The sequence below is a fragment of the Caenorhabditis elegans genome, chromosome IV (genome assembly GCF_000002985.6).
Source record: "Caenorhabditis elegans chromosome IV".
In the NCBI taxonomy this organism is placed as follows: domain Eukaryota; kingdom Metazoa; phylum Nematoda; class Chromadorea; order Rhabditida; family Rhabditidae; genus Caenorhabditis; species Caenorhabditis elegans.
This window is the reverse complement of record NC_003282.8, coordinates 12,704,010-12,717,324: the sequence shown is the minus strand read 5'-3', so window position 1 is coordinate 12,717,324 and position 13,315 is coordinate 12,704,010. Positions and strand designations below refer to the sequence as shown.

The 13,315-nt window shown below is 37.6% G+C and overlaps 3 protein-coding genes across 4 annotated transcripts; 1 reads left to right on the top strand and 2 right to left on the bottom strand.

The window, feature by feature from the left end:
* Positions 1-2,542: 2,542 nt before the first annotated feature.
* C27D8.2 (BACK domain-containing protein) lies at positions 2,543-6,108 on the bottom strand. The gene is made up of 8 exons (NM_070026.5): positions 4,470-6,108; positions 4,301-4,409; positions 3,939-4,208; positions 3,582-3,878; positions 3,366-3,532; positions 3,187-3,307; positions 2,880-3,142; positions 2,543-2,831 (listed from the first exon to the last, which is right to left on the bottom strand). Exons 1-8 carry the CDS (start codon positions 4,490-4,492, stop codon positions 2,579-2,581), a joined length of 1,503 nt encoding a protein of 500 aa, NP_502427.1. The 5' UTR covers positions 4,493-6,108; the 3' UTR covers positions 2,543-2,578.
* C27D8.3 lies at positions 5,581-10,625 on the top strand (the record flags this gene model as incomplete). 2 transcript variants are annotated; one of them, NM_001047450.4, is made up of 10 exons in its annotated part: positions 5,581-5,663; positions 5,906-6,017; positions 6,662-6,984; positions 7,224-7,610; positions 7,801-8,130; positions 8,248-8,503; positions 8,732-9,270; positions 9,324-9,472; positions 9,592-9,925; positions 10,160-10,611. In NM_001047450.4, 10 exons carry the CDS (start codon positions 5,592-5,594, stop codon positions 10,406-10,408), a joined length of 2,751 nt encoding a protein of 916 aa, NP_001040915.1. In that variant the 3' UTR covers positions 10,409-10,611. The 2 variants fall into 2 exon arrangements, with proteins under 2 accessions (NP_001040915.1, NP_001040914.2); NM_001047449.6 differs by lacking the exons at positions 5,581-5,663; positions 5,906-6,017 and having other exon boundaries at positions 6,826-6,984; positions 10,160-10,625.
* Positions 10,549-13,214, bottom strand: C27D8.4 (NAD-dependent epimerase/dehydratase domain-containing protein). Its single transcript, NM_070024.9, has 6 exons — positions 13,149-13,214; positions 12,976-13,095; positions 12,814-12,915; positions 12,247-12,381; positions 11,673-11,992; positions 10,549-10,904 (listed from the first exon to the last, which is right to left on the bottom strand). The coding sequence occupies exons 1-6, from the start codon at positions 13,197-13,199 to the stop codon at positions 10,616-10,618; spliced, it is 1,017 nt and encodes a 338-aa protein (NP_502425.2). The 5' UTR covers positions 13,200-13,214; the 3' UTR covers positions 10,549-10,615.
* Between the last annotated feature and the right edge of the window lie 101 nt (positions 13,215-13,315).

Genomic DNA, 13,315 nt, shown 5'->3' with positions numbered 1-13,315 from the left:
TTATTCACTTTTCTCGATACTATTTTCCCGCATAGTGGATACCAATTAAAAAAGTTTCCGTTTCAGAGAAAAATGTAGTTTGGCCTTTAACTCAAGGTAGACCTCACAAGTCTGATTTTATCACAAAGTGAGGCAGGTAGATTTTAAAAATCAGATTTTTGAAAGAAAACATAAGTTTGATTTTTATGGAAATTTTTGAACTTGTTTGTTTCTCGAAATTTTTTTCGGTACAAATTTTTGTGTAGTGCCTTAAATATTTCTGTAATCACAAAAGGATTTTTGAATTAATTTTAGAATGCAATTTTTACTGAAAAAAAATCTTTCCTAAGACTGTGAAATAAATTTTGGAAATGTCCCAAGTTGTTTAAAAAATTCTAAAATTATTCAGTTTAAAGTTGGGTGATTTTAGGAGATTTTTCATTCAGAAGACTTTTTCCCGATTTTCCGGAAAATCCAAAAATTAAATTTCTTTCGTCTGAAAAAATCCGGAAGAACACTGAGTTCACGTGTAAATGGAGATAGGCAGGCAGGCGGGCGTTAGGTAGGTAGGTGGTAGGCAGGGCTGGGACTTTTTTGTTTTTTTTGTTGGTATTTTGACAAAAAATCTAAAACTAAGTAAGCACAAAAGCAGCCATTAAAATTTTTAAAAAAGCAGGCATTAGATAGGAAAGTAGGAAAGTAGGCAGCTAGACGTAGGCGCAACGAAGTCATGAGCTAGGCAGGCATGGGTAGGCATGTAGGGCGATAGGCGGGATATAGGCATATGTTAGGCACGAGGCATGCATGAGATAGGCATTGGATAGGCATGAGCTAGGCAAGAGCTAGGCAGGCAAGAGGTTGCACTGGTGAATTTTGGTCATTTCCATATCAGCCCACTCCGTTTCTAGATGTTTCCATTTTTATTGACCACTTGAAATTCCACGCCATTTTGTCTGTAATTACATGGCACACACACACGCCATTTTAATTTACTCTCTTTTCTCACACAAAGGTGCATCCTCGTGGTTTCTTGTCATCTTCTGCCCCTTTCTTCTGATGACAACCAGCTGATAACTATAACTACAACAGAGACCACCCCTTCTATGACCTTTGTGTCTCTCTGTCTCTCGATCTCTAACTTGCAAGTCACGTGGCAACACAGTAACCAAGAAATCAAAAGAAACAGATATTCAGAAGACAATTTCTCTTATTTTGTCCCACCAATTTTGCGCCCGTTGCAGTCCCCCTTAAAATCACTATCATTATATCATTTTTCCTCCTCTCTCTCTCATTGAACTACAGTATCATTTGGACACTCTCTTATCATTGTTATCATCTCTGGACCCTCTTGATTTACAGTGCTATTTCATTTTTTCGTCTTTTTGTCTCATCAAATGCATCATGAATTCCAGTTAGGGGGAATCTTTTCTCTTACCAAGGGAGAAATATATATCGTTTTCGTTTTTCTTCCCTCTTAGTTGTTCAACAATTATTCAATTATTTTGATTTTCCAATATCTATATTTGTGAATTCAAATCACACAAGAATAAACCAAGTTGTGGGCAGAGCCTATTATTGATTTTTTAAAATTAAATTTTAGTTCTAAAAATTTATCATTTTGAATTATTTTTAGATTGGTTTTGCGTCAAAAGCGATGTTGATTTTATGCAAAATACACAGATAAATCCAAGAGATGTAGGGTGCAAGAAAACGTATATAATAGGCTCCGCCCATATATTGGCTCTTTTAAACATTTTTTGAATCGTTTTTTAAATAATTTGCCATGTTCTGTATCAAACAGGCTGTTGTTCTGAAAAACTGGGCCTCGTCATAGTTGGCACCTACAGTGACCTCCCACATCCCAAAATAGAATCTACATTTTCTATCACAACTTGTTTTTCGTTAACAACTCAAATTTCAATTTTTTGGTATCATTTTTTTGTCATTTTTCAATCGATTGATTTGACCATTTATCACTTTTGATAAAACTGAAACTTATTGGTCAGGCCGAGAGGGGGGACAACGTGTGGCTGTCAAAACTGTCAGTTTTTACAATTCTTAAAAACGAATTCCGTCGAGCATATACTGATTACTTGAAGCGGTGAGTAGAAATTAGAAAAAAAGTGAATTTCATCAAATAGTGCCTTAAAACGGTCAGTCGTAGTCTAGAAGAGTCCCGCATAATGTCCGCCGCTTTCTTAAAATTCCGTTCAACTTTTGAATTATTCTGAAATTTAAAAAAAAATCGCAGACATCTATCATAATTTATCTAATTTATCACTAGAAATCATAGTTCAAAGGCAATGTTTACTCATTCAACTCTTTTCATAATCAGTCAATTGTCTTTACTTATCCTATTAGTTAATATATTTTGTATAAGTATCAGGAGTAGGTATTCAACCAGGCCGAGGCGTAGAGGGGCGCCTCATTATCCGCCCTCTTTGAGCTCTAAACTTTCATCCTCGTATATTTTAGAAACGTATTTCGTGCGAGAGGCGACAGAGGGATGAGGGGAGGCCCGCGAGCTTATTCCAGAATATCTAATTTCGCAACAAAAAAAAACATTTCAAGAATTTCAAATTCATTTTCCAGTGGCTCTTCAGACTCCACTTCTAGTACTATTCTCCGATCTCTTGCTTCTGCTTCCACTGCGTGATGCCGATTTGCTCTTCGAGCTACTAATGTTCTGTTCCGACTGTGATTTGGAAAGCTTGATAGCTCCTTGGATCTTGGTACGCTTGCCGGTTCTTCGTTTGTGCAGGTTTTTCTCAAGAGTTGAAGTGGGCTGGATTTTCGATAGAGAAGACATTTTGGAGATGACCGCTGTGGATTTGGTGCTTGTTTCGGATATTCTGAAAGAAAATTGGGGGAGTTGATAATATGCATTTTTTGAATCTTACTTGCTATTCGTTCCAGGCGGCTTAACCTTCACAGCATTCGGATCCTTGAATGGATTTTTCTTCTTTTTCTCAGTGAGCTTGTTCTTGACGTACTCTATACAAGCACACTTTGACTTTTTCTTCGTGCTCTTCGATATCTGTTTCTTCGCCTTTTTCTCCTCCTTCTGCTTCTTCTTGAACTTGTTTTTCTCGACACTACGTTCGGTTTTCACAGTTTTCGGGTCGGTGTTGATCAGATCAATGACTCGTTGAGCAGTGGCTGGCTAAATAGAAACAAGAATATATTTTTAAAAAAGAGGAAGCTCACATCAAAAGTTGGCTTGGCTTTCGGCTCCTTGCACTTTTTCATCTTCATATTGAACGCTGGCCGACTGAGAGGAAGAGACGAATGAGCATTAAATGGAGCTGTGTTCATGTTTGCTCCACATCTGGAATGAAAAAAAATTAGAGTAAGTTGAGCTCATTGGAGCCCGCTAACGCTCTTACCTCCCCAAGTTCTTCTTAATATGACCAGGGTCCAGACAGACACGTTGATTGTTCGTCGATTCGAGCATTTTGGTGGCCAAACGGACTAGCTTCGTGGGCATGTTCAGCTGGTTCATGCGTTCAATGATGATGGTGCGATCGACGGGGCTCAGGAATTTTGTGCGAATCTGAAAAATGAGAAAAATCAATCTACAGTAATCTAGCTACATCACTTACACAGGACAACAACGATGGCGCAAAAGCGTTCACATGATTTTGCCCATTCAGCCATAGAAGGATCACATCGGCCACAAACATCTCGTGTGTGACCACCAGTTCGCAGCTTGACAGGATTTGATAAAGTTGGTGGAACGGAACTTTGTGAAAATCTGGAAGAGCTACAAGCTTCTCAATGCTTTCGATGGCAAAGTTTTGCAGAGATTTTTCAGTGTCCGGGTTGACATGGGCCACGTCGCAGACGATCATCGTCTGGAGAAGATCTGCTTCGGAGGACTTGGCCGCTTCGACTATGCTCTGAAATTTAATATTTATTTTTAACCAGGAATATTTAGATGATTGTATGTAGGTTCTTACATCTTCCAGATACATCTTCAACTCCTTCATCTGGAAGGTGTGCGCCAGCGTGACCAGCTCGGTGATCGCATAGTATGTCAGATCGGACTTGATCTCCTGGTTCTGCACATAATTCACGAAAGCCATTATCGATTGATCGCTGAAGCGGTGCAAGTCGACCGTTGACATCGGGTTTCCGGCGGTTTGCTGTTGCTTGACCAGCTGAGAGCAGCGAGCAAGTTCCTCGACGGGAAGATGGTAGACCGTACGATTGCCGAGAAGGCGGACAACCTAAAAACAACAAAAAAATTACGAAAATAGTCTTAGGCTTAGGCATAGGTATATCCATGCACCAGCAGCATTTTATTAAAACTCTCTCTTACCTTCCCACCACCGGTCGCATCCTTCTTCTTTGCCTTTTTCGATATCACATTGTTATCCGATTCCGAAGACTTTAGCTTCGGAAGTCCAACTTTTTTCTTTTTCGAATCGCTGGAAGAATTTAAACTTATCAAAAAGTTACAGACTTCGCTGTGAGACCCAAAAACTCACGACGACTTTTTATCTGTTTCCATTTGAGTGACCCTTCAAAATCGTCGATTTTGCGAAAGCAAGTAAAATAGGAATGATTGAATTTTCCAAATGACATTCTCTATTGATTTTTTTTCTGTGGAACGTGGTAGATGAAACTTAAGATAATATAATTTCAACGTGTTTCAAAAATCATTTCACGGGAATTAAATTTAAATTTTTTGTGAAAAATAAAAAAAATTGATTAAGATGAAAATTGTGTGAAAAAACAAGTAACCCTTCTAAAAGCCCGCAAATTGACTCCTCCCATTTCTTGACTCTTTAAGTTTTAAATGTCCTTGAACCTCCTGCAATTTTTGCTTTAAAAAAAATTTCCTTACTAATTTCCTTGTGCCTTTTTTACAAAGAATTTTTACAATTTTTGTAGAAAAAAAAATGTTGCCTTTCGGTAATTTTTTTGGGTTCATAATTAAAATTACCAATATATCCCTCGATAGGTTTTGAATAGTAAGTACAAAAGCCTTTTTCTGAGCTACTACTTTTTTGATGTTGAATACTAAAAATGTTTCCAAAAATAGCCAAAAATCAATCAATTCGCAAAGACATAAAGAAAATCTTCTCCTCGGGGAGTACACGAGCTGCAAAGCATAACCGTGGAAGAGGTTATCCCCGGCCTCCATTTTTCAATGTGTGTTTCAACACATGTGTCTCGTACACAGCTCTGCCACTTCCAAAAAATTTCCAAAAACGTGTGTTGAACATTTTTCGAAATTACAAAAAAAGAGCAAAATGTGTTGTCAATTTGCGAATCTCTTGGAAAATGTTTTTAGAAAGCCAGAAAGTTTTCATTGTTTTCTAACGTTTTCTTTATCATCAAATAGATATCACATCAACAATCTTATTGCATCAGTAAATGAAACATACTCGTACTTCAGTATTTTTGAGTTTCTCAATTTATTTTTTTCTTGTTTTTTGTTTCAACTGTTACTGATAAAGAGGGGAGCTTTGTAGCTTTTCCAAAAAATATTTTTACTTTTCTCTATTGGTTCTTTTTATTTTTCTACATTCGAAATAGCATTTCCGTTCTCTCACAATATAATTTTTTTCAATTTACAAACAAAAAATTCTACAGGCTATGTTAGAATGACAACACCACACAAAACGATTTCCCCATTCTCTACAATTGATCATTATCAGAAGATTGTCTATGAGTTGGTAAGTTTTTTTACGTTTAGAATGGGGTTTAGATTGCACGTGGTCTAGAAAGTGTCAAAAACTCAGCCACTGGTAAAACTAAGCTTTTTGTGCATACTCGAAACTTTGAAAGAAAGAATTATATAACACATTTTTTGGTGGCCAAGTTTTGCACATTTCTAGGCCACGTCGCAAATTCTACCATTTGGGGCTCACGCTAGTGGATTTTCGTTTTCAAACGACCAATTTCCCTCTGTTCTCAGCTAATCCAGCTCAGCAAAGACCCCCAAACAGCTCAGGAAGTGACCAACATCGAGTCAAACATTGGTATCCTGCGAAATCACATCGAACAGATTCTAGAAAAACGAATAGAAGGTGAGATTTGAGTTTTGATCTTCCAAGCAAGACCCCCACGTGGGCGCGAGGGCGCCCGAATCCTTGTTTGGGTAGACGATGATTTGGGTAGAAGATACAAATGAGATAAGATTACAGGAGAAGAGAGAGAGAAAGAGAAGGGGAACGAAGACAGAGATAAAATTGACAGTGATACGCGTTTTGATTTACGATCCCAGATATTTCTAATACACATGTCGATTGTTAATAAAGAAGAGAATTGCAATCAGTAGTTGTACAAATTTCAGAAAAGGGGTTACGGGCAGAGGTACGCGGCAATTGCCAACATTGCCGATTGCCGGAAATTTGGAAAACCGGCAATTGCCGGAATATCCGATTGCAGTAAATCAAAATTGCCGGAAATATAAATTTGATACTTTTGTATAATAGATTTAGGAGCCTTAACATGCATTTTAATAAACAATTTTCTATGTTAAAGCTCCAAATGATTTAATCCTTTGTCTTTTTCTTTTGAAAAATATCTACCCGAATAATTATAAAAAAGGTGGATTTTGAATGAAAAAAGTGATTTTTTTCAATTTCCAAAATATAATTAGGTTTGCAAATTGCCGAAAATGTCCGACAATCGGCAATTCCGACAATTGCCGATTTTTCTTTTCTTCCAGCACTTCCATCAACAGACATAACCGATGATGAATTCGAAAACGAATGGGTGATCCTTGCCTGGGGACTATTGACATGCTTGTCTCGTCTACCATCAGAACCCGAACGAGATATTACTCAAAGCTTCAACCATATCCTCGTTCGTCTTGTAAACATTGCTCGTCCGATGCGAATTCCAAAAGTGTGCCCTGAAGCGAAGCAATGGTGGACACAATTTCATGAGTTGTACAATAGTTCACTTCATTATTTACATGGGTTGTACTCGCAACTGGACAATCCAAATTGTAATATTGAAATCAAGATGAGGGCTTATTTCACCAGACAGGTACGTAAAGTTTTGCTTTAAAACAAAAACTGAAAATTGAGCGGACCCACGTGGTGCCAGGCTGTCCCATTACGGTTTGATCTACAAAATTGCGGGACACTCTGACATCACGTGCGGGCCTTGTTTGGTTTCTCATAATTTTATTCCAGAAATTTTTTTTGTTATATAAGATAACTTGAAGTAATTTTAAACATAACTCCTCAAGCTTGATTGATAGAAATTATTATAATCTTTTCCAGCTCCAACCTTGCCTCGCTGCATTCCGCAGGACTTGTGCTGAAAATGCTCCGGGATTTCACTCAAGCCTCCGAAGAGCTCAAGTCAATCGACTATCAAATCAGGAAAAACTAGTCGAGCAAGACACTTATGAGATCCGGAGTTACTATTCTTCACTGGCATACACGTTGGGTCTTCTCGCTGTGAGAATTCAAGGATTCCGATATGAATGTCAAACATGCTCACAGAATACATTTGCAACGCCTGATACGTTGTGGCAGTTGTTGAATGAAGTCTTTATTACCTATGAATATGTGATGAATGATGCTCTGATGTGTAATGAGCCAAACCATTCGTCAATTATGGTCACGAATAATCTGTTCACTTTCACGTGTCACACCTTGTGTAGGGTAAGTCTTGCATTTACGAAAATTGTCATGTTGTTTATTAGATTATGTCTGAGCCTGAGCCTGAACCTAACCCTTAGCTTATACCTAAGCCTAAGCCTAGGCCTAAGTTTCAGCTTATGCTTAGGTCTAAGCCTAAGCCTGAATTTAGCTGATTGAGCTTAATTATTATCAAAATAGCAAAAATTTTCAGACGTTGATATTCGAATCATTTGACATCCAAATAGTAAGTGAAGAGACCGCATTCGCAATTCAAAACGAAATAATTCAATGTCGAATGGGAAATAGTAGTCCACGAGAGCCCAAAGTCTTCCCATCGGCAGCTTTGATTGCTATGAAACCAACTTCTGGAGTTAAAAGGAATAATGCGACGGCGAATCAAAAGGGTACCGGTGGAAATACAGCTCACAAGAAATCAGATGTGAATAGTCAGGAATTCGTGACAATTCCACCAACATTCAGTGATAATTCAAATGCGTGGCAGACAACGTATCCACATTTGTTGTGCACGACAAGGCAGAAGGTTGGTTGAAATCAATTTGACAATAGTATTTTGATTTTCTAAATCTTAAGAGCTGCAAAATTTCTCCTATAAACTTTAAAAAATATAGACAAAAATAAATCCCCAACCTCATTTCAGGACGCAGTGCTCCTTGACAGTCGTGCTGGAACAACCGGAAAGCGTCCACTATTCTATTTCTACATCCGTGCGAAAACGTGGTCACCAACGGGAAATTACATTCATGTTCGAACGCTTTCTCTTCCATTCACAATAAGCACACGAAGAAATCAGGATTGTCAGGTTCAGAGAATGAACTCTTCGTATACTGCCACGTGTTTTTGGATGTATGGAACATGCGGGATTAATGGATTGCTGTTGAATTGGAATGAAAAACGTAAGAAGTTTTCGGATATCTGAAAATATTATTCGATAAATCTCCTGTAATTCAGGCAAAATTAGATAATTGTGAGGTTACTGTAGAAGTGCTGTAGAGTAGACACCACGGCTAGTCTCCTTTTTTAGTCCTTACACGTTATCTGTGGTAAGATCAAAAGTATATAATACATACTTAGCCATTTTGGAATATCAGCTGCTTTTTTTGAAAAATTTTCTGAATTTCCAGCGCTAACATGGTCCCAATTCAAACATCTAACTCGTCGATACTTCATGGTGAATGGAGAAGTTATCCGTACAATGGAGGAATCTGATTACGCCCTGCTTCAGGACAAAATGCATTGTGAACAGTGTGGGGATGACTCGACAGAGCTCGAGGACGAGGAGAACCATGAGGGTTGCATTAGTTTTAAGAACATTTTGTGCTCCCATCTGAGATTCGATACGGACACCGTGCAAATGCGCTTCAGCGTATGGCGGGGAATTCTCGAGGTTTTGCAAATATTTCAAGATCCCAAGGCAGCCGTGAAGGTGCTATGGGAACACTATCTGATGCATGGGTTCCTGGATACACAGGCGGTTGTCAATTTGCTAATGCCACGTCACAACTGTATGGTGATTCGGTTGACCTACATTCTCGGCGGAAGCGTCTGTGTGAGCTACCGTAACCTTTGCGGGGAAATCATACATTTGGAGCCGCTCGAATTGAAGAAGCTTCAGGCGAAAAGTATACTGGAGTATATTTCAGATATCGCTGAAACAGCTAAGGTAATTATTTATACAAATTTTGGAAATTGAGATTGAAAAATCAATAATTTCAGATAGACTATCTTCTCACTTATAATTTGGAATACATGCCAGTTTCAAGTGTCATCGAAAAGTATTTCCCAGTAGATGATGTGAAGAGAGTTAGAGGTGTTGCTTCGAATATTACTGATAAAGGACCATTGAATCATGTTACACATGTCAAGTGAGTGAAAACAAATTTGAGACGTGGCCTAGAAACTTTAAAAACTCAGCCACTGATTTCTTTCCAAATATCTCAAATATCTCAAATATCTCAATATCTCAACATTTCCAATATTCTAGATTCACGCCTCTCCGTGTCGCGGTTGTTGCCTGCCGTGATCAGACACCTCGTCCATCACCGCGACCTTCCGAATCGCACGATCTTCCGACGTCATCATCCTCGGTTCATGCTCCATCGGAATGTGTTTTCACTGCGCCGAATCTTCCCCAACGATACCATCAGAATCAAAATCACGACCCATTGATGTCAATGATGATGATGACGTCATCATCTTCATCCACGTCATCACCAACAAACACAACACCAACAATGATGACACCTGGACCAATGGATCAATCATTCGAAATGCAATTGGAGGCTCTAATGAAACAATACGGAAAGACTCCGCATGATGTGAGTCGGTTTTCACCTGGTGCCAGGCTGTCCCATTACGGTTTGATCTACAAAAAATGCGGGAATTTTTTGCGCAAAAAATTGTGACGTCAGCACGTTCTTAACCATGCGAAATAAGTTGAGAACTCTGCGTCTCTTCTCCCGCATTTTTTGTAGATCTACGTAGATCAAACCAAAATGGGGCATTCTGACGCCACGTGTTGTGGAAAAAATCTTACTCAGTATATATTTCAGGTCTGCGAAATAGTGTACTCCGCTGCAAGACCCAATAATAATCTAAATCAACAACAACAACATCATCATCAATCCCATCACCATCCATCACTAATTCCACCAACAACCACATCAATTCGTTCTCCAACATTAGGTCCTCCCTCATCTCAGGATAGAAGTTTCGAAGATTTAATGGATGATCTAACGAATAACGGAGATTATTCTTCAAATCTTGATTTTTCACACACTAATCATTTTCTACGCGTTTAGTTTTTCAAAAGTTTTCCAAAAAAACTGCACTTTATTCTCATTTTGCTGGCCAAAAAAACACATTTTTCCACCAAATAACTTCCTCCGCCTTTTGCAAAAAAAAAAACTGTGATCTCGTTATATTTTTTTGATTCGTTTCGTTTTTTTTGTTTTCAATTTTTCAATTCTCCGTTTATTGAAATAAATAAGTTAAAAATTGGCAATTTATCAACATTCCATCCACAAATCGATGCGTCGATGAATAGTATCATAGATCCGTTCACGTTCTCGTGCCGGGACCCATTCTGGTACATTCACTATTTGAGTATCTTCATAATAGGCTCCAGGTTGGATGTCGTCTCGGAAAATCGTGTGAAGCACGAGAACAGCCGCCATTTCTGGGGTTCTCATCAGTTTTGGAAGCAGTGTGGCATTCAGATATCGAACAATTGGATTTGCATTTTGATAGAGACGGCCTGGCACGGTGCCAGGATGAAGACTTACTGTATTGACGCGTCTGGAAAATTGAACTTGATTTTTGGGTGGAGTTTTTAAATTTGGATTGTTTTAATTCAGAAATACCATAAATTTCAACAAAAAAACCGAAAAATAATTACAGAAAGCACAAAATTTTGAGAATGCATATTGCACAACATACTTGACGCTCAAAATATCTCGTCGCGAAAACTACAGTAATCCTTTCAAATGGCTACTGTAGAGCTTGCGTAGATTTACGGGAGCACTCGATTTTCTTTTCAATTTTCCATTGTTTTCATTTGTTTTTTGTTGGCCATTTTTGTGTTTTCTTCCAAAATATTTTATCGATTAATAAATAATTTCCGTAAATCGACACCAGCGCTACAGTAGTCTTTTAAAGGGTTACTGTAGTTTTCGCTACGAGATATTTTGCGCGCCAAAAAGTGGCGCAATACGCATTCTCAGAATTTTGTGTACGCGTAATATCTGAAAAATTCAATTTTTGAAAACAATATTTTTTAGAAATTTTCAAATTTTTTCTTGAAAATTTTCAAATTTTTTTTTCTCGATAATTTTTAATTTTTAAGCGTTTCAAAATCTTTTAAAAGTAAATCTAAACCATTTATAGACCAATTTAATAGTTTCAGAAGTTTCTGATAATTTTCCCGAATATTGCTAGAAAAAACAACTTGAAACTTCAAAAATTCCAGTCTCACAGGTTTTTTGGTAGTTTTTCCGGACTACTTGACTACTTGGGTATATAAAAAGTGTTATAGGAAAATACCTATTCCCTGCTCAAATATCTAACCTTTTCTTGGCAACTTCATTCACATAAACAGCTAGATTCAGCTTTGAAGATGCATATGCTTGATATGGTCCTGCGTAAACTTTCAAAAAATTGGAATCCAAAGAGTAACAAGCCATTCTCGCTGTGGCAGACGATAGAAATATTGCTCGTTTGCATTCATTTTGTAGAAGCTCGTAGAGCATTACTTGTCCGATTACGTTAACTGCATTGTGAAGTTCGACGCCATCTTTCGTTCGGGATTCCGGTGCTAACATGATTCCTGCAGCGAATATTGCCACGTCGAATTGATGGGATTTGAGTTGATTGGCGAGAAGGAGAATCTGAAAAAGAAATTGTTGCAAAATTTGACAATTTTCTGTTTTGAATTTTTGGCTTTTCGGAAAAATATTGTTTTTTTTGTTTATTTATTGTCTTTAAATATATTGTTTTTAATTTAAAAAATCGAAATCTTTTGAGAAATAACAGATTGTGGGTTACTGTACTTTTTAAAGGCACAATCTTTTTTGTGGAGCTTTCATTTGAAAATATTTCTTTCGTGGCGAGACCATGAAAAATCGAGAAACTTCGCCCGCACCTGTTCATGATGTTTCAAATCAACCGAGTAGATCACCGTGTTCAAATCGTTTTGAAATGGTTGAATTGGTGACGCATGATGATGAACAACCACGTGGCACTCAAAATCCGTATTTGTTTGAAGAATTTCGATTATCTGAAACCGATCGATAAATTTGAGGATTTCAGTTGTTATGCAGGTTTTTTTAAGGCGCTCCATGGTAACGTTCCGCCTCCAACAGTTGGGTCTCGTTAGGTTTTTGGCGGCAAAGCCGAATTTTCAAACGTTTCCAATTAGTTTCGTCGTTTTCGCCCAATTTTTGAGCACATCTCTTTTTAATGAGTTTATACCAAAATTGATGAAAAAATACAAAATTTCAACCATCATTTCGTTATTAAAATTATTTAAAAAATTGAAAAAAATTTCTCAAACAAAAAATTCTTGAAAAATGGCGAAGCTAATTGAAAAAGTTGGAATTTCCGGTTTTTGCCGCCAAATACCTAACGAGACCCAACGTTTTGGGGCGGGGAGTTTAAATTTCGCCGTGGAGCGCGTTTCCATGCAGGAGAGCAATGTAAAATATCGCACCCGCTTTCCAATAGTTCCATCCGCGCCGATCACAAGCATCTTCCGGCGATTTTTACTTTTGTGCGTCCATAATCGAGAGGAGAAGAGCTCGTTTTTCAGTTTCTGGAAAGATTTTAAATTGAAAATTGAATATTTTTAAATTAAAATAATTTCCACACTAACATAAATATGAAATCCCCTGTCAAACCAAGCTTCACGAAGAGCAAGCCACGCGGCGAGCAAGTAAACATGGATAAAAATCAGAAATTCCACAAGAAAATTGGACGATGAAAATGCGAGTGGCTGAAAATTTGGAATTTTCTGTGAAATTATTATATTTAATTCCTCTTACTTACCTTATAATATCTCCATTTGTTTTCTAATATTCCCCATCGAATTTCACTCATTTATTCGTTTTTTTCCTAAAAATATCCTCTTTGATCCATGAAAATCTTCTCAAAATCCAAATAATTTCCTGTTCAATTAACAATAAACAAATACCATCCAGCATATTTTAAACCTT